Source organism: Magnolia sinica, chromosome 15 (genome assembly GCF_029962835.1).
Source record: "Magnolia sinica isolate HGM2019 chromosome 15, MsV1, whole genome shotgun sequence".
Classification (NCBI taxonomy): domain Eukaryota; kingdom Viridiplantae; phylum Streptophyta; class Magnoliopsida; order Magnoliales; family Magnoliaceae; genus Magnolia; species Magnolia sinica.
Window position 1 is genome coordinate 27,812,936 of NC_080587.1, and position 22,126 is coordinate 27,835,061.

The 22,126-nt window shown below is 38.8% G+C and overlaps 1 protein-coding gene across 8 annotated transcripts in view; it reads left to right on the plus strand.

Annotated features, from left to right (window-relative positions):
• Nucleotides 1-22,126, plus strand: part of LOC131228184 (pullulanase 1, chloroplastic) — a 166,046-nt gene that overhangs the window by 103,217 nt on the left and 40,703 nt on the right. For 6 of the 8 annotated variants that reach the window (XR_009162745.1, XM_058224045.1, XM_058224043.1 and 3 more), the window contains one exon: nt 4,849-4,905. The exons of the other annotated variants lie outside the window; for them this stretch is intronic. Coding sequence is in view for 5 of the 6 variants with exons in the window: in XM_058224045.1 (XP_058080028.1) it covers nt 4,849-4,905 (57 nt within the window). In the remaining variant the exon portion in view is untranslated. The remainder of the gene's footprint in view (nt 1-4,848; nt 4,906-22,126) is intronic. 8 annotated transcript variants of the gene reach the window in all.

The following is a 22,126-nucleotide window of genomic DNA, read 5'->3' on the forward strand; positions in this document are numbered from 1 at the left end:
AGGCTGAACTTCAAAACCTCCAAGTTTCAAGTCGATCCGATGTACGGTTTGGGCGTGGTGCTCTGCCGAAGTTTCAGCCCTCTTGTGGGGCCAGATTCTGGAATTCTGCTGAAGATAGGAAAGCTGCTGCAATAAAGGACAAATTTGTAGCGCAAATGATTGTGGGAGATGAGAAGGGTGGATGGTAGAAGATAGGAGCGAATCGGGATAGATGTGGCTTCGCACCATAGTAGTTAGCCCTTTAAAGAAGGGAGGGCTTCGCACCTAATTAGATTTTCATAACTCGAAAAGGAGCAAGGAAACGCAGTAATTTTTATTAATCTTCATTAAGAAAAAAAGCCTACAAGGGGTGCTTATTTATAAGAAAACCCTATACCCCTAAAACTCGTGTCATTTGTGCAACCTGTTGCTTGGCGATGAAGTAAACGCAAATAATAACTAATCAAAGTAATGTAAACCGTCCATGATATTCTAAATAACATTAATAAGCAAAACCTAAAATATGACACTAATTAGACTAGTGGGCCACGATCATGAGAACCCATGATGGGCTTTATTTGACTATTGGGCTTACTCAAACGAACCAAAACTCAGTCTTCTAACTAGGGGACCCTCCCTGTACGTCGTCATCGATCCAGATCGACGGTGGGGCCCTCCTCCTTGCATACGTGCGAGGGGGGGGGGGGGGGACGTGCATGTGCGCGAGATGTCCCCATCAATTCTCCACGCCTGCGAAGGTTTCACCACTGGCGAAACAAAACTCTTGAACCACTCTGAGATGTAAGGATCAAGTCTCTGAAGCTCCTCCTTAGTGAGCCACGTACGGTCTGAAGCTTGGCGTGACTTTCATTTAACCAGGTACTTCTGAAACCCGCCGTCCGATGTGGATATTATCTGATGGTCTAAAATATCCTCTATCTCCTTTATGGGTGTGGGAAGGGTAGGTATGGGAGGTAGAGGCTGGGAAGATGGGTCGGGAGGGGGCCATGGATTAAGGGAAATATTTGGGGAATCAAGATGGTTAGGTGACAGGCTGGACAATGTATTAGTAGTTCCCTGAAATGCAACTAGAACCTCCACATTGAATGTCAGATTAATTGCCATGGAAGGTGAAAGATCTACCCTCATACGTGTTGAGACCGTTTCGTTTTATAATTTTGAATGGTCTAGCGCTACGCGCGTGTAATTTATGAACGGCTCCCTAAGGGTACCGCTTTGGCTTGATGCGGACCATCGCAATCCCTTACATTGAATTCCTTGAAACGTTTATGTTGGTCTGCAGATAGTGAGTAATGTTCATTACTATGATCTTCTGCCTGATTTCTTGATGCCATGAATGAATGTGATGCGGAAAAGACTCTGCAGACTCTGACGGCATATGGGACAGTGACAAGCAGTCACTTTAAAAGGACTTAGACATGTGGACCTATTGACAAAACTGTTAAACACAAACTCGACTATATGTAGTACGGTGTCACGTGTCCTGGTGTGTTGTATATCCCTTATAGGGGAAAACTTATCCGGTAGATCATCAGGAAAGGTATCACGAAACTCATCCACTACCGGAGTGGCCTCAGTGGGTAACTCTATACTAGCCTATTGACCACCTGCTTGAGATTGAGCATCTTTCCCAATGGTGGGGTTTGCCCTGGCGAAGGTCTCTAGTCGGGTAATGCGCAAATAAAGCTGCTTAAAGCGTTGGTCCATACGTTGTTCTAAGCGCTTACTAAAAGACTCAACCTGCTGGGTCAACTTGTTCACTGATTTTTGCAATTGCTCCATGTTTAGCATAGGTGCAAGCCAAAACCACGACCCGTACTTGTGGGCTTACAACTGCTAACTCAACCTGTGGACCTTCTACTACGACTATATGCGATTAAATGAGACTAAATGATCCTATGAGACTCTATATGAGGAAAACTAAACAATACTACCAAAATCCCGCAATATAGTTGTCAAAATATAAGAACATTGTTTATATATATATATATAAAATTTAAGAAGCAACCTAGTTTCTAAAAACGAAAAAGGAAAGTTTCTAAAAACAAATTAGGAAAGTTTCTAAAAAAGCAACCTAGTTTCTAAAAACGAAGAAGAAAAGTTTCTAAAAATAGAAAGTAAGTTAGTTTCTAAAAAAGAAAAAGGAAAGTAAACTACTTTTAAAAAAAAAGAAAAAGTAAAGGAAATTAGTTTCTAAAAACAGATTAAGAAAGTTTCTAAAAATAGAAAAGGAAAGTTTCTAAACCTAGAAATAGAAATCTAAGTTAATTTCTAAAATAATTCAAATAAGGGGATGACAGAAAATTTCAGCAGCTTATGTCAGCGTTTATGGACCTCTAAACAGCCATATATGATGATAATTGATGCGTAATGGACATAAACAACTAAATCCTAAACATGTAATGCATTCCCCGATAAGAACCCTAAGCTCTGATACCAAATTTGATGCAGGACATGAAATTCAAATATGATGTGCAAGATTTTCAGGCTTTAGATCACACTAGTTCAGAGACAATCACACAAAATTCCACATCCCACGTAACGTCAAGCACTTAACAAGGGGAATCTGCATGGGTCTAGGCCTACACAAGCTAGGGCTGGATTAGTAAAAATTATGGACCAAACGATACTTAAAGAAGAGTAAATTCATCCACGCATGCACAGAAATATTTCACCAATCTAAGGGATTCACAGGTTCAATTCGGGGAACCCTAGGAAGGAATGGGATAGAAATTGGGGATTTGTGACAATATAGGGTTAGGGTTAGGGAAATCAGGTGAGAGAGGAGTGAAAGAGAGGAGAGAGAGAGAACCCGTAACCAACCCGCGCATGTGGACAGCAGGTTGGGCCTGACGCACGTGCGCTGATGGCTGGCCGCATGTGTGTGGGGCCCATGAACTCAAAAAATACCCTCTTGGGTTTGGCCGGCCATGGCTGAGCTTCAAAATGTCCAAGTTTCAAGTTGATCCGATGTACAGTCTAGGCGTGGTGCTCCGCCGAAGTTTCAGCCCTCCTGTAGGGCCAGATTCTGGAATTCTGCTGAAGATAGGAAAGTTGCTACAATAAAAGACAGATTTGTAGCGCAGATGATTGTGGGAGATGAGAAGGGTGGATGGTAGAAGATGGGAGCGAATCGGGAGAGATGTGGCTTCGCACCACGGTAATTAGGCCTTCAAAGACGGGAGGGCTTCGCACCCAATTAGGTTTTCATAACTCGGAAAGGAGTAGGAAAACCCAACAATTTTTATTTATCTTCATTAAGAAAAAAAGCCTACAAGGGGTGCTTATTTATAAGAAAACCCTATACCCCTAAAACTCGCGGCATGTGCACAACCTATTACTTGGCGATGAAGTAAACACAAATAATAACTAATCAAAATAATCTAAACCGTCCATGATATTCTAAATAACATTAATAAGAAAAAACCTAAAATATGAGACTAATTAGATTAGTGGGTCACGATCATGAGAACCCATGATGCGCTTTATTTGACTACCGGGCCCACTCCAACGAACCAAAACTTAGTCTTATAACTAGGGGTGCCTCCCTGGATGTCGTCATCGATCCAGGTTGACGGTGGGGCCCTCTCCTCCTTGCGTACGTGCGTGGGGGGGAGCGTCCTACACGTGTGATGCGTTGGCAGGAAGGATGGGTCTTTCTTTCTCTCTATAACTATCTATCTATATACACATGCATACACATGCACATACATATGCAGATGCATACACACATACGTGTTGAAACTGCCATGACTGCATTTGTATGATATACGTACATACTACTGTGACATGTGTATGGCATCCAACCTGTCCACTAGTTGCACCTATATATGCATAGGTACATCCCTGCATGCATACATTTGTAGGATCCCGTGGTTTTGAACTAGTGTGATGTGTATGACATCCAACACGTCTGTCAGTTGCACCCCCATGTTTTGGCTATGACCCCAAAAAATCCGGCTGATCCAGGAACAATGGGGAGGGGAAGTCCACCATTGAAACCCTCCAAACCTTTTATGGGGCCTACAGTGGTGTGTATATGTCATAAAACCCGTTCATCATGTGCGTTCCATTAGGGTAAGGGTCTTCCAAATGTCAGGCCAATACAAAACTGTGGTGGGGCCACACCCTTTGAATCAAGGGGTTTGAGGCATGCTTCAAATTATTTCCTACGGTGTGGTCCACCATTCTACAGTAGCTAAGGATAAATTCTAGCAACTAGAAACTAATTCCAAGCAACAATAGTATTTTGTTCAGCATTAACCAACCTAAATTTACAATAGGATTTATATTTCAGCATAACTAGACTTCCACAATCAAAACCATAAAATGCGTTCTAGATCCTTTGTCCACATCGTCACAAGGCTCTGTCTATGGCAATTCGTTCCAATTCTGATCTCTCCTATTAAATTCATAGTTGTGTCTATAGCAAATAATAATAATAATAATAATAAATAGAAAAGGAGAGAAGCTGATGGTTTGACCTAATGTACAGGTCTCACATGCAACTGGTTGGACCATTAAGTTACAGTTCAACTTAGTGCATGATTGCCAACATGTCATGTGTATGACATCCAACCTGTCCAAAAGGCCAGCCCAACCATGAAGATCAACTAATACAAAGATAGGGCTGATCCATTCATCAGGTGGCCCACACATGTATGTTGGATCATAGGCAGCTATCCATAGTTTTCTATGTGGTGGCCCACCTTTGCTCATCAGCATGACGACTTAGTATGCTGTGCACTGAGTGCAATCATTCTTCAATATATTGTACCTTCTGTTTTCTAAGTTAGTTGTGCAACAAGAATGTAGTTCTAACTTTGTCAATCTATTCTACAAGTTCAGGTCGGATTGGCTGCAAACTTGAGAGACTTTGTGCTGACAAGTCACAAAGGGGTTGCGGTAAGATATGGAGCTGTACTGGATTATACCTGATGTATCTATACTGTTTCTTATGCCTTCTTTAGGAAAGGGCTGTTTTCACATGATCAGTATGTTTATTTTGTGTTTGTTGACTGGTGCAGCCAAATTGCTTGTAGGAATGATATAGTTTTACTTGCCCATTTAAGTTTCTCGGTAGCTTTCAAATAGACATCTTACTTAGTAGAAGAGGATTGATAACGGGCGGGCAGCTGATCGTCAAACATTCCTAAGCAATCATGATTCATGATAATTCATGTTTCGGATCTTGTATGAAGCGTGACAACTTGTAGATTCCATACTTATGGAGGATAGGGTCTTATGTAAGACTAATTGTCAAAATAGGATGCTTAAAGCTTACCCCAAATGGCTGGGGTAAGGAATGATGATGATTTTGGCATAATCTTCGTAGCATCTATCCATCAATTCCAATGAACCAGGACCCCTCACATCGAATTCAGAAATCAATTTACGGATAATTGGTATCCATTCTATTGTTAGCCTTTCATACTCCATTGTCCTGGTCATGTATTAGCTTTGGCGTGAATGTGTGTTATTTATTTTTTATTTTTTAAATAAATTTTTAAAAAAAGCTTTAAAATTTCTCATGTCCTTAGGTGCTACATCGCCTCCCCCCCCCTAGCATGATTCCATGGATCTTCACCTTTAATAATGGTTGTATGGATGTCCAAAAATTTGCAACAACCGTGCTGCTTTTTGTTTGTCCTAGCATTTCCCTTTGAGGTCCTTGAATGACTATAATTGTTAGAGAAGGATTTGGGACCATGGGACCCAGAAGAACAAATAGCCAACGTCTTACTTGGTAGGTACCTTTAAAATTGGTTGTATGGATGTCCGAAAATTTTGCGACAACTATTCTGCTTTTTGTTTGTCCTAGTGTTTCCCTTTCTTATTGTCATCATTGTGATGCGTGCATCACTAGTAGGATTGAGTGGGATTTCCGGTCCTTGAATGACTATAAGCATTGGATAAGGATTTGGGACCATGAGACCTAGAAGAATAAATAGCCAACGTCTTACTTGGTAGGTACCTGATGAATGCTGGTTGGGCAAGATTATGGGAGTGATAGTGTTAATGAAGAGTAGTGTTAAACAACATTTCCAACCTTGTCTTGCAAGCACGCTGATGAACTCAGAAGGATCATAACCAGAGCTTATTGGCTTAATGGCATCAATGGCCAAACTGCTTAAAAGTTAAGACTTTGATTTATTTATTTATTTATTTTTGCAGATGTATGCTCCAATCCTTGATGATAGTTTTAGTGGGTGCTGGAATCATATGATTTAGTAAGGGATTCTGTGGTCGTCTTGGCTGCATTTCGACTAGAAAACCACTTCTCATCAAAATGGGCAGGATGAGAATGTATAGTTTCCCTAGAGGTGTGCAATTTCTTTTAGACCCAAGCAGTGTTCGAAGTATCGGTATCACTACAAGTTTCACTGGGCAGGGATAAGGAAACAATATTGATATCATTGATAATATTGCTGATTACCGAAAATGCAGGGAAACATGGAAAAAAAAACGGTGGAATTTTCAGCGAAACTTCAAGAGATGGTAAAATGTACATATTTGTATATTTAGAAATAACAATAATAATAAAATAAATTGCAAAAAGAATGCATACATAACAAGTTTCCATTTAATGAGGCCTTCAAAACATGTGCTGTTGTAAGAAATCAGTCCAACCATCCCATCCGGCCTATTTAACCATCCAACCTTCCATCCAAACATCCATTGATATTGCAAAATATCAACAACACATGATATTTCACCAAGCAATCATCAACAATTGGAAAGGAAACGAAATAGTGGTCTGAATATCAAGCTTGTTGTGATATTGATAATATCGAGATATTATCAATATTATCTTAGATATAGTTGCATCATTTATGGCCGAGTTTTAACATCTCCCGAAGTTTCATTAAAAAATTCCATTACTTTTCCTAAAGTTTACCAAAAGTTCCCCTCAAACTACAAACTTTACCCCATATCAAAATGTTCCTGACATTTTCCAGGAAATTTCCTATTTTCAAATGGGTAAAGCTTTATGGAAACCTTACCTTTAAACCTTGTGTGAAAATCCTATGCATTTGAGGGTAGGATTGTAATTTTACAAACTAAGAATTAGGTGGGGTTTGTACAAAGATGAGAGAATAGGATCTAATTAGATATTCTAGGGGTAATTTAGTCAGAATTGGTTCCAATGAATCAAAGAAAATGGTAATTGGTTTTGGATTTTCATGCAAGATGGTCTTCATATTTTAAAGTCTCCTGTGTGAAACTTCAATATTTGATTAAAAAAAACAACTCTTAATCATGGGATTGTTGGAAAGCTAATTGGGAGGGATAACTAATTGCTTTGTTTTGAGATCGAAGTTCAAAGTGATTAGGAAGATATGGAGGTATGAAAGTGGGTAATGTTGTTGGAACCTCATCCAAATTGTCTGCATGCACTTTCTAGTAATTCAATCATATCTCGGTGCCCAGAGATCGATTGGACTGTTTTTGGGCTTCATGGAAAGCTAACTCAACTGGATTAACATTGGTGTTAAGGAATTTGGAAAATCAAATTGTGGACATTAGAGAAGTTGGGGTTTGAAGTTCAAAAAAATATGGAGGTCTTTGGGGTGGGTTATTGCTATTTCTAAATTCTAGTCTCTATAGGCATTAAAAGAAAAAAAGAAACTCTTTGGAGTAGTGAAATCGAATTTCCACTCCCCAGAGAATGTAAATGTTGGGGGTAATACTATCGAAATATCCCCGATATTATCTGTATCTCCATCTCTATGATACCGATAACACTGGTAGTCTTAGAAATTCCGGGTATCGCCAATGTTTTCAATGGTGTAAATTCCATGTGTCACTTGTATCACTGTTGTATCCATGATATTTCAATAATATCGCCAATGTACCGATATTGCTAAAATCTGTATTGAAACTTTCCATTTTAAAATTTTTTATGGGTGCATGGTTGTAAGCAGTGTTCAAATTGTCGACAATAATATCGATCATATCGCAATATTATTTTTATCGCAACATGGCGATATCGAGACCACACAACCTTTTCGTTTCCTTTCTAGTTGTCAATGATTTCTCAATGAACTATCATGTGTTATCAATATTTTGAAATATCGTGGCTTTTTGGATGGAATGTTGGATGGTTGGATGGATCGATGGGATGGATGAGATGGTTGGACTGGTTTCTTATGACAACACATGCTTCAAGGCCCCACTAAATAGAAACTTATTATGTATGCATTCTTTTTGCTAATTTTTTATTACTAAATATGTCAATATGTACATTTTAGCATCTCTTAAAGTTTCACTAAAAAATTCCATCATTTCCTCCATGTTTCTTGGCATTCCCGTTATCGGTGATATCGAACTATTTCCGTATCCCTCGGCCAATGAAACTTGCAGCGATACTGATACTTTGAACATTGGGTAGGTTTTTGAAGGGATTGGAAGAAGCTCGACGGGAGATATTGTAAGACCCGAGGCCCCGACATCTGGTTCGTACACTGGATAGCCGTTGACTGTAGGTCCATTAGCCCCGAGAATATTTTGACTTGATCAAAATGTTGTTCTGTTATCGAGCCGCAAGCCGCATTTCAACCCGATGTCTGAATTTTAATATACGGACTTAAAATTAAACAATCTGGGAAATGACAATTATGTCCTTATTTTATCTGGCGATGGGCCATCATCGAGTTTTCAAAATCCGTTAGGTCCGAGAGCCTAACCGTTGTGACCGTAGTCGAGTTATGGAATTACTAGTGAAAACGGCATGTCAATATGACACCCGGATTGTAAGTTATGAATAGAAAAAGCATGCTTGTGGCATGATGTCTTATGGCAGAATGAATCCCGAATTGGATTTAGATTGACTAAGTCATGTGCATATCATATGCATGGTTCATAGTTGTTGTATCATTGTATGATTGAGAGTGAATGATTCATATCATGGTATGGTGATCATAGTGGGCTGTGTTGCGACACACGATGTGTCTATGATTAGTATGGGAACCGTCTAAATACAGGATGCATTACATGAGACCCCTATGAGGAACTTAAATTCATGAGGAGACCATATGAGGAAGGTCGTCCTATGCTTGCCTAGAAAAACATGATATATTGTGCTTGTGTGTGGACATATGCATACGGTGATTGTAAATGCGATGAAACATACTTTGTTATGACTTGAGTTGGACACCACACCAGAAATGTGTAATTCAACAAGAAATGATTAGAGGGTCCCAGAGTGAAAGTCCCTAAACCCCAATTGGTACCATTGGGAGCAACCAATGCTTAGACCGGGTGGAAGAACAGAGCGATGGAATGCCGAAATACTAAAGTACGAGGCGACTCCCACCGACGCGTGTCGATTGGTTGAGAGGTTTGACCTGACTTGCTTATGGGCAAGCAAAGATAGGTTGTGTGTGATGAGCTCGTAAATTGTCTGCTATCGTTTTGCCAGGCGACTTATGACTTTTCGCTATTAGGCAGATAGTGAGGTTCAACACAAGCGGGTGGCAGATAGTGAGGTTCAACAGAAGGGTTAGAATAGTTCGGCCCAAGAATTATGTAGTCCTACCTCTGTAGTGGACCACGATGGAAAAGCCTGTGTAAGTGGGTAGCAATCATATGCAAGTCCCACCTCTATTTCAGACCTTGGTGATCCAATTGGGAAATGTGGAAAATTTGGAACATGGAAAGTGGCATCATGCATTGTATCTTTCTTTTATTGTTATCGGCCCAGTAGGCGTGTGCATGATATGAGCATGACATTAAACGTGTATTTTCACTGCACACACGCACCCACTGGGCTTAGTAGCTCAACGTTTCCTTTCTATTTTTTTTTTTTAACAGGTAAGAGTAGGGAGCTAAAGGAGTAGAGATTACAGACTCCAATTGTCCTTTTTGTCTTGTACATATCAGTGTATATATTTTTTGTAGTACCCTGTATATGTACAACAGGTATAGTAAATATGACATGGTTTATGTTTTGGTTTTGCCTTGATGTGCTCAGTTGTACACAGTAACACGTTGAATATGATGAAATTTTGAGAAATGATACGTATGTGTCGTCTTTACTTTCAGAAATCCTCCTTGTGGAGCCCCGCTTATGGGACTTAGTATGCGATAGTTGGAAGCCCCAAAATCGGAGTACTACGGAGGCTGTCAACCAAAATTTGGTGTATAGTAATCACGGATTGCTGACCACAATTATAACAAGCTCCGGAAAACTGTCGTTGAGGAACAGACTGTGTTATTGGGGATCTAACATCAAGTTTGGCTGGATTATCATATCTAACTGTAGGCCTCTTTGGGGGTGAAAAGGACTAAAAACTACTGCCACTATTTGAAATAAATCTCATCTTCCTTTGCTGATTAGAAGTAGATGAATGAGCACTTTGTTGTTGGTTCCAATCAGACTTGAAATTCTGTGCCTTCGCTACTTCTCCCTCAAGGGTCAGCAACTCAAACCCTCTAACTCGAGATTGCAAACTAGGACGCAAACCATCCTCAAATATCCTCGCCTTCAAATCATCATTGACTACTAAATGTGGAGCAAAACGAGATAATTCTATAAAACGAGCCTCATAGTCAGCAACAAACATCTCACCTTGAACCAAAGAATCAAATTCATGTGCTTTCTGACGACGAATAGCTACGGGGAAAAACTTATGATCAAACTGGTCTTTAAATGCTTCCCATGTCCACAAAAATTTTGAATCTACTGAACGAACCAGTGACTTCCACCATTGTTTTGCCTCTCTTTGTAACACATTGTTTGGAAGTACAACCCATAACTTGAAAGAGTTTCTCTAATTCTGACTTCCATAACTCAGCTGCCATAGGGTTTGACTTGCCAGAAAAACTAGGTGGATCTAGACATCTAAAATCCATAAAAAGAGCACTGGCGCGCTCCTGCGCTGACGTCTCAGGAGTATAACTAAATCGCTGCTTTTGATTAGCCATTATAGTTGACATAGTCTGCAGCATTTGTTGAAGTTGTGCTGCAGGAACAGGTATAACTGGGTCTGGAATAGATTTTGAAGTAGATTTTGACTTAAGACTTTGGTTGCACAGGAGGAGTCCGAACAGAATTCTTTTTAGGCGGCATCCTGTAGACAAAACACCAAATTAGTCTAAAAAGAACAAGTAAACCTACAGAATATACACAATACTAAATAACCATACAACTCCACTTTGCAAAGCATGAACCTAACAACTCTAGCGCAACAACGTATAGTAAATACAATATATGATTCATGCAGATATTTCCCAGATCATTCAATGATACCATCTTCTGTCACGTCCCTAAATCTAGTGTCAGTAATCCGTGATATCTATACACCAAATTTTGGTTGACAGCCTCCTTAGAACTCCGATTTTGAGGCTTCCAACCATCGCATACTAAGTCCCATAAGCGGGGATCCACAAGGAGGATTTCTGAAAGTAAAGACGATACATATGTATCATTTCTCAAAATTTCATCATATTCAACATGTGTTACTGTGTACAAATGAGCACATCAAGGCCAAACCAAAGCATAAACCATGTCATATTTACTATACCTGTTATACATATACAGGGTCCTACAAAAAATATATACACTGATATATACAAGACAAAAAGGACAATTGGAGTCTGTAATCTCTACTCCTTCAGCTCCCTACTCTTACCTGTAAAAAAAAAGAAAGGAAACCTTGAGCTACTAAGCTCAGTGAGTGCATGTGCAGTGAAAATGCATGTTTCATGTCATGCTCATATCATGCACAGGCCTACTGGGCCGATAACAATAAAAGAAAGATACAATGCATGATGCCACTTTCCATGTTCCGAATTTTCCACATTTCCCAATTGAATCACCAAGGTCTGAAACAGAGGTGGGACTTGCATATGATTACTACCCACTTGCACAGGCTTTTCCACCGTGGTCCACTGTAGAGGTGGGACTACATAATTCTTGGGCCAAACTAGTCTAACACACTTGTGTTGAACCTCCCTATCTACCTAAGCCGGTCTGGATTTCCAACGCCTCGGAAAATTAGTCAAGATAGATGACAAGTCATAAGTCGCCTGGCAAAACGATAGCAGACAATTTACGAGCTCGTCACACACAACCTATCTTTGCTTGCTCATAAGCAAGTCAGGTCAAACCTCTCAACTAATCGACACGCATCGGTGGGAGTTGCCGCTTACTTTGGTATTTCGGCATTCCATCGATCTGTTCTTCCACCCGGTCTAAGCATTGGTTGCTCCCAATGGTACCAATCGGGGTTTAAGGACTTTCACCCAGAGACCCTCTAATCATGTCTTGTTGAATTACACATTTCTGATGTGGTGTCCAACTCAAGTCATAACAAAGTATGTTTCATCGCATTTACAATCACCGTATGCATATGTCCACACACAAGCACAATGTATCATGTTTTTCTAGGCAAGCATATGACGACCTTTCTCATATGGTCTCCTCATGAATTTAAGTTCCTCATAGGGGTCTCATGTAATGCATCCTGTATCTAGACGGTTCCCATACTAATCATAGACACGTCGTGTGTCGCAACACAACCCAATGTGATCACCATACCATGGTATGCCAAATCGGTTACGTATCGGCCGTATCGGCCGATATGTAACGGTAACCGTCGAGAAACGGCCATTTTTTTTTTGCATTTTAAGCTCCGTTTTTGATGTTTTTTCGAAACTTCTTGCTTCCAAACTGTTTCTCACTCCTACTACTAATTTCGACCAACCTTGGCTGAATATTTGAGGAAAAAACACATTATATTGCGGATTTTGTTGAATCAAAGCTTGGTGGGCCATTTTTCATAAATTTGTCAAAAATAGGTATTTATACTTTTTTTAATATGTTTTGCTGTTTTAATCATCTCATATGATGTGTTAATCATAGTAGAACATGTTAATATGCATTTTACAGATTTGGGGTGCCATTTAATATTTTTTAAATATTTTTTTCTATTTACGCATGAATTTTGCCCCTTTTTTTTTAAATTCAAAAAATCAATTTTTAATGATTGTTTTGCTGTTTTAATCATTCCATATGATGTGTTAATCATAGTAGAACATGTTAATGTGCATTTTACAGATTTGGGGTGCCATTTTATATTTTTTAAATATTTTTTTCTATTTACGCATGAATTTTGCCCCTTTTTTTTAAAATTCAAAAAATCAATTTTTAATGATTGTTTTGCTGTTTTAATCATGCCATATGATGTGTTAATCATAGTAGAACATGTTAATATGCATTTTACAGATTTGGGGTGCCATTTTATATTTTTTTAATATTTTTTTCTATTTACGCATGAATTTTGCCCCTTTTTTTTAAAATTCAAAAAATCAATTTTTAATGATTGTTTTGCTGTTTTAATCATGCCATATGATGTGTTAATCATAGTAGAACATGTTAATGTGTATTTTACAGATTTGGGGTACCATTTTATATTTTTTAAATATTTTTTTCTATTTACGCATGAATTTTGCCCCTTTTTTTTAAAATTCAAAAAATCAATTTTTAATGATTGTTTTGCTGTTTTAATCATTCCATATGATGTGTTAATCATAGTAGAACATGTTAATGTGCATTTTACAGATTTGGGGTGCCATTTTATATTTTTTAAATATTTTTTTCTATTTACGCATGAATTTTGCCCCTTTTTTTTAAAATTCAAAAAATCAATTTTTAATGATTGTTTTGCTGTTTTAATCATTCCATATGATGTGTTAATCATAGTAGAACATGTTAACGTGCATTTTACAGATTTAGGGTGCCATTTTATATTTTTTAAATATTTTTTTCTATTTACGCATGAATTTTGCCCCTTTTTTTCAAAATTCGAAAAATCAATTTTTAATGGTTGTATTGCTGTTTTAATCATGCCATATGATGTGTTAATCATAGTAGAATATGTTAATGTGCATTTTACAGATTTGGGGTGCCATTTTATAATTTTTTAATATTTTTTTCTATTTACGCATTAATTATGGCCCTTTTTTTAAAAATTTTAAAAATAATTTTTTAATGATTGTTTTACTGTTTTAATCATGCCATGTGATGTGTTAATCATAGTAGAATATGTTAATGTGTATTTTACAGATTTGGGGTGTCATTTTATAATTTTTTTCTATTTTCGAATTAGTGACTTTATGTTTTTATTTGCTTATATTAGACAGGTTTTGCCTTGGAGCTTCTTAGGGTTTAGTTAGAATATAAAATCATCTTTATTAACATAGGTCATACACTCATACTCAAATCTAATTATCTAGTGTCTACCTAAGCCTAAAGAAATGTCTGGGTCTGGCCAACAACAAGTGATGATATTGGATGGCAACATTGTGAGAGGGTTGGTGGTACTAGGCACCAAATGAAGTGCAAGTATTGTGATAGACTAGTGACTGGTGGAATTACCCGTCTCAAACAACATTTGGCACATCGAAAGGGTCAAGTTGCGCCATGTAGTAGAGTACCGAAAGAGATAATGCTTTTAATGCAAGCTAGTCTGGATGAGTCGAAGGGTAAACGTGTTGCTGTACAAAAGAAGAAAGATGATATTTTGGATGCAGCTCGATAGGAGGTGTTTGGTTCTAAATATATGGGCGTTCGTGATGAAGATATTATTGATTCTGACGAAGATTCAGATCGGGAATCTACGATAGCTAGGAGAGAGCTAGCATCTAACTCGTGAAGAGGAAGACCGTCGCCGCATGTTTAGCACGCATGGGTCAGTGCGTGATACAGGGGGAGGCAGTGGGAGTGGGAGTGCAACTGAATGTAGGGGGGGTAGGTTTGGTGGGTTACAACGTGTGTTTGGGAGCCGACGACAAACATCTTCACGTGATGCCCCTATACATTTGGATGAAGAAGTAAATGAGCCTAGGAGACCCTCTTATTGATCCAATCCTGTTTAGGAAAGAATCAACTAAACAAAAGAAAATAAAACAAATGTGGAGTTGAACTTCTGTTGAGAAGCTAGGTAGGGCAGCAACAAAGTTATTTATACATGCCAACATACCTCCTAATGCGGCCAATTCTCCATATTGGTAGATAGCAATTGATGCAGTAACAGAAGCAGGTGAAGAAATAAAAGCTCCCACGGCTAAGGAGATTAGGGGGAAATGGACAGATGTGAAAGCATACGTGGCTACCTTTAAATCTGTATGGCAAGTCAGAGGATGCATGATCATGTGTGATGGTTGGACTGGCCCAAACAGATGCAGCATGATCAACTTCATGGTATACTGCCACTTAGGAACTATATACCACAAGTCAATTGATGCCTCAGAGGCAACAAAAAATTCTACTTATATTAATGGACTAATGGATAAAGTTGTGGATGAGATTAGAGAGGAGAATATAGTGTAAATTGTGACAGATAATGAAGCAACATATAAGCTTGCAGGACATATGTTGATGGATAAGAGAAAACATCTTTTTTGGTCACCATGTGCTGCCCATTGTATTGATCTTATATTGGAAGATATTGGGAAGAAGAAGAATGTTAAGGAAATGGTCGAAAGGGCAAGGGAAGTGACGACGTTTATTTACAACCATAATCAAGTAGTTGTAATAATGAGAAAGTTCACGAAAGGACGAGAGTTGTTGAGGCCTGCGGCGACTAGATTCACAACAAACTTTATAGCATTAGAGAGTTTATTCCAGCATAGGGAAGAGTTGAGTGAGATGTTTGCTTCCCGAGAATGGCTCAACACAAAACATGGGAAGAAGACATCAGGAATACCGATCGAAGTTGCGAACACCATACGGGATAACAAATATTGGAAGAAGGTCAAGTCGATCCTAAAGGTGATGGAGCCACTAATGAGGGTACTCCGTCTTGTTGAATCCGATGAAGCACCTACCATGGGCTTCCTATATGATGCCATGGATAAGGCAAAGCTTGCAATTCAACGTGATTGTAGAAGTTGGCAGACTTATTGGAAGATGATCGACAAGAGATGGACAAAACAACTCCATCACGATCTTCATGCAGCAGGTTACTACCTAAATCCTAGGTATAGATATGCCCAATCATTTGTTGCGGATGATGAAGTTCGTGTCGGGCTAAAAAATGTGATAAAGAGATTAGAGCCTGACTTAGATCTGCAAATAAAGGCATTAAATGAATTAGATACATTTGGAAATCGCCTTGGTAGCTTTGGAGATGCTCTTGCACAGCATGCAGTATCTAGATTGCAACCGGCCGAATGGTGGATTAATTTCGTAGAGAGTACGAAGGCTCTCCAAAAAATTGCAGTAAAAGTTTTGAGCCAGACCACATCTTCCTCTAGCTGCGAAAGGAATTGGAGTTGTTTTGCGCTCATTCATTCAAAGAATAGGAATAGATTACAGACTAGAACATTAGATAGACTTGTCTTCATGCACTACAATATAAAACTAAGAATGCGACGACATCATAGGAGCATTACAGCGACTGATGACGGAGACTGCTGTCCAATAAATATGGACAATATTTATGATAAGGATGACCCACTTCTACCTTGGTTGGAAACAAGGGAAAAGCAAATTGAAGGGGATAGTGAAGAATTGGAAATTGATGACCCAGAAATACGCAGAGCGCAATAAGAGAGTCGTGCGGATGTGTTGGACCCAGTAAGAGGGGCAGCGTTTATGCCATGTACAGATACGGCTCAAGATCAACAAAAGAGTACGAGCAGTGGTAGCGTGACCGTGTCGGATGAAGACGATGACCCCCCTGCCCCTGGTGCTGGCACTTCTGGTGTTGCTCAGTGCCCTATACAGCCGTCTACAGATCACGATGTCGATGAACAGCGACGAGGTGGTACACGAGGTCGGACTTATGAGTGTACCGAGTCACGATACAGCCAGCAGGAGGTGGGTACATCTAGTGGTGCACCGGGTCCGAGAGGTTCGGAACATCAGCAGGCTCATGTTCTTGGTTATTATGATGGATATTCTTATGGTGAATTGAATTATGATAGTTATACTGAACCTGTTTCATCACATTCATATTGGACTAGTTCTCCCGATCCATATCCATATCATTATAGATATCCAGATCCAAATCCAAGTTACTCATCACGAACACACTCTCAATCTCAAGATTCTCAACAGCCTGAGTACGGACACCAGTATGGCTATTCGACGGGCACTGGTGGATATCCTTTCTCGGGGTTGGAGTCGTTGCCTAGTCAGGATCAATCATCCTCTGGTTTCATTGATCAAATATTTCCTTATGGCATTGGATATTATGGATATGAAGCACCTCCACTTATTGGACAACCTCGGCCTAATAATGACGATGACGATGGTGTGGAGGTCGAGCAACCACAAAAAAGCAGATTTTCATTTTGGTGGTGACTTGTGATTGTGAGTATATATTTGTGTTAAGGTAAGTATTTGCAGCAGACAGCTCACAACAGTATTATTGCAAGAAGTCATGCACACACTTGACATTGCCGAACTTGTATTACAACCAATCAAGTAATCCTTAATCAAGTTGCAGGGGAGTATATCAGACACTACTAATTATTTTTTTTTAATATTCTTGACTTGAGGATGACAGGTCATAGACAGGAATCACACTATCACAGTCACGTGCACCACACTGCACAGGACCACAGGTATGTTCGAGAAATTCCTCAAAAATAATTGCAAACACCTAATGTAAGATATTTTCATTTTACATTCATTCTAATATATCTATCATTGATAGTAGATAGTTAGAAAATTAAATATATGAATTTTGTAGTCAAATTCAGGTTATCTAGTTCATAAATTCATCAGACAGTCCGATACAACTTCTCACCAAAGAGTGGACCGTTACACCACCATAAACATGTTCTAATTTATAAATGAATGCATATTTGGAATGCTTAGAATATTCTGGATTTAATCCATATTTTTTCATATTTTTTTGGCAAAAAAAAAAATTTGCGCCGTTACGGGCCGTTACGCCCCCGTATCCGTATCGGTTTTGGAGGACACCGTTACGCCAACCGATACCGATACGGGACACCTTGACCATGATATGAATCATTCACAATCAATCATACAATGATACGACAACTATGAACCATGCATATGATATGCACATGACTTAGCCAATCTAAATCCAATCCGGGATTCATTCTGCTATAAGACTTCATGCCACAAGCATGTTTTTTCTCAAGAGTTAACTACACCAAAAGGAGGAAGGATAACTCTTTCAAACGTTTTGTCAAACAGGTAGCGGGCGGACTTTGTAAGGGACAGAGAGAAACCGATGGAAATACGTATGAATATAAACAAAACTAAATCATCTCTACAATCCAATCTTCCATTAATAACCTAACCAACTAAATCAGAAAATCCAGCAATAACCTTCAGAAAATTCAGCAATAACCGAACTAATTAAATGAAAATCTAGTCTTCTATAGGGCTTTCAAGGAAAATCCAGAAATAACCTAACCAATTACATCAGAAAATCCAGCAATAACCTAACCCTAAATCAAAAAAATCTATTCTTCTATAGGGCTTTCAAGTAATCTAACGCACATTTATGCGTGCTCCTAATCAATGCACTCACCTGTAACAATCAGAGGATTGGATTTCAAACTCAGCTTCTGCTTCCTTTTCTTCTTCTTCTTCTTCTTGTTCTCAACTTTAAACTTAAGCTAGAAGAGAGTGCTGGAAATGAGTTGTTGAAAGAGGTTTTTTATGTTTATGGACTTGAAAATGGTTTTAAAATTGGCTTTTGTCTAAAAGAAGGGTTGGGAGGTGTTTTGTGATATTTTTGAGAAGTTGAAGTTGATGGTAACAATAAAAAAATGTTATTTAAGTGATTTGACATAAAACAATCTAAGGATTTTTAAAAAATTGAGGTCATTTGAGTTATTTTATCAAAATATACATGTGCATATCTATTCATAACTTACAATCCGGGTGTCATATTGACATGCCGTTTTCGCCAGTAATTCCATAACTCGACTACGGTCACAACGGTTAGGCTCTCAGACCTAACGAATTTTTAAAACTCGATGATGGCCCATCGCCAGATAAAATAAGGACATAATTGTCATTTCTTAGATTGTTTAATTTTAAGTCTATATTAAAATTCAGACATCGGGTTGAAATGCGGCTTGCGGCTTGATAATAGAACAACATTTTGATCAAGTCAAAATATTCTCGGGGCTAATGGACCTACAGTCAATGGCTATCCAGTGTACGAACCAGATGTCGAGGCCTCGGGTCTTGCAATATCTCCTGTCAAGCTTCTTCCAATCCCTTAAAAAACCTACCCAATGTTCAAAGTATCAGTATCGCTGCGAGTTTCATTGGCCGAGGGATACGGAAATAGTTCGATATCGCCGATAACGGGAATGCCAAGAAACATGGGGGAAATGGTGGAATTTTTCAGTGAAACTTTAGGAGATGCTAAAATGTACATATTGGCATATTTAGTAATAAAAAATTAGCAAAAAGAATGCAACCAATCTGTTTCGTGGATAGAAAAGAACAAGTTCTTCGTATTAAAGTCATCCACTTGGTTAAAGTCCAATGGGGTTATCATTCTGTAGATGAAGCAACCTGGTAACGGGAAGCAGAGATACGCAGTCGTTACCCTCATTTATTTGAGTCGTAGGTACTTATAAGTATGATATGGTTATTGTTGTATTGTACTGTTATACCCGAATATGTTTTGAAATTTCAAGGAAGAAATTTTTTTAAGGGGAGAGTTGTAAGACCTAAGGCGCCAACATCTGGTTCGTACACTGGATAGCCGTTGACTGTAGGTCCATTGGCCCCGAGAATATTTTGCTTGATCAAAATATTGTTCTGTTATCGAGCCACAAGCTGCATTTCAACCCGATGTCCGAATTTTAATATACAGACTTAAAATTAAACAATTTGAGAAATGACAACTATGTCCTTATTTTATCTGGCGGTGAGCCATCATCGAGTTTTCAAAATCCGTTAGGTCCGAGAGCCAAACCGTTGTGACCATAGTCGAGTTACGAAAAAAATGGCATGTCAATATGAAACCCGGATTGTAAGTTATGAATAGATATGCACATATATATATTTTGATAAAATAACTCAAATGACCTCGATTTTTTTTATTGTTACCATTAGCTTAAACTTCTCAAAAATATCACAAAACACCTCCCAACCCTTCTTTTAGACAAAAGCCAATTTTAAAACCATTTTCAAGTCCATAAACATAAAAACCCTCTTTCAACATGCCATTTCCAGCACTCTCTTCTATCTTAAGTTTGAAGTTGAAAATAAGAAGAAGAAGAAGAAAAGGAAGCAGAAGCTGAGTTTGAAATCCAATCCTCTGATTGTTACAAGTGAGTGCATTGATTAGGAGCACGCATATATGTGCGTTAGATTACTTGAAAGCCCTATAGATTTAGGGTTAGGTTATTGCTGGATTTTCTGATGTAGTTGGTTAGGTTATTTCCGGATTTGCCTTGAAAGCCCTATAGAAGACTAAATTTTCCTTTAGTTGGTTAGGTTATTGCTAGATTTTCCTTGAAAGCCCTGTAGAAGAATAGATTTTCTGATTTAGTTGGTTAGGTTATTGCTGGATTTTCTGAAGGTTATTGCTGGATTTTCTGATTTAGTTGGTTAGGTTATTAATGGAAGATTGGATGATAGAGATGATTTAGTTTTGTTTAAATTCATACTTATTTCCATCGGTTTCTCTCTGTCCCTTACAAGGTCTACCCGCTACCTATTTGACAAAACGTTTAAAAGAGTTATCCTTCCTCTTTTTGGTGTAGTTAACTCTTAAGAAAAAGCATGCTTGTGGCATGAAGTCTTATAAAGGAATGAATCCCGGATTGGATTTAGATTGGCTAAGTCTTGTGCATATCATATGCATGGTTCATAGTTGTTGTATCATTGTATGATTGATTGTGAATGATTCATATTATGGTATGGTGATCACAGTGGGTTGTGTTGCGACACACAATGTGTCTATGATTAGTATGTGAACCGTCTAGATACAGGATGCATTACGTGAGACCCCTATGAGGAACTTAAATTCATGAGAAGACCATATGAGGAAGGTCGTCTTATGCTTGCCTAGAAAAACATGATATATTGTGCTTGTGTGTGGACATATGCATACGGTGATTGTAAATGCGATGAAACATACTTTGTTATGACTTAGAGTTGGACACCACACCGGAAATGTGTAATTCAACAGGACATGAGTAGAGGGTCCCTGGGTGAAAGTCTCTAAACCCTGATTGGTACCATTGGGAGCAACCAATGCTTAGATCGGGTGGAAGAACAGAGTGCTAAAATGCCGAAATACCAAAGTAAGTGGCGACTCCCACCGACGCGTGTCGATTGGTTGAGAGGTTTGACCTGACCTGCTTATGGGCAAGCAAAGATAGGTTGTGTCTGACAAGCTCGTAAATTGTCTGCTATCATTTTGCCAAGCGACTTATGACTTCTCGCTGTTAGGCAGATAGTGATGTTCAACACAAGTGGGTTAGACTAGTTCGGCCCAAGAATTATGTAGTCCCACCTCTGTAGTCGACCACGGTGGAAAAGCCTGTGCAAGTGAGTAGCAATCATATGTGAGTCCCAACTCTGTTTCAGACCTTGGTGATCCAATTGGGAAATGTGGAAAATTTGGAACATGGAAAGTGGCATCATGCATTGTATCTTTCTTTATTGTTATCGGCCCAGTAGGCCTGTGCATGATATGAGCATGACATGAAACGTGCATTTTCACTGCACACACGCACTCACTGGGCTTAGTAGCTCAAGGTTTCCTTTCTATTTTGTTTTTTACAAGTAAGAGTAGGGAGCTGAAGGAATAGAGATTACAGACTCCAGTTGTCCTTTTTGTCTTGTACATATCAGTGTTTATATTTTTTGTAGTACCCTGTATATGTACAGCAGGTATAGTAAATATGGCATGGTTTATGTTTTGGTTTTGCCTTGATGTGCTCAGTTGTACACAGTAACACATGTTGAATATGATGAAATTTTGAGAAATGATACGTATGTGTCGTCTTTACTTTTAGAAATCCTCCTTGTGGATCCCCGCTTATGGGACTTAGTATGCGATAGTTGGAAGCCCCAAAATCAGAGTTCGACGGAGGCTGTCAAACAAATTTTGGTGTATAGTAATCACGGATTACTGACACTAGATTTAGAGATGTGACAGATATT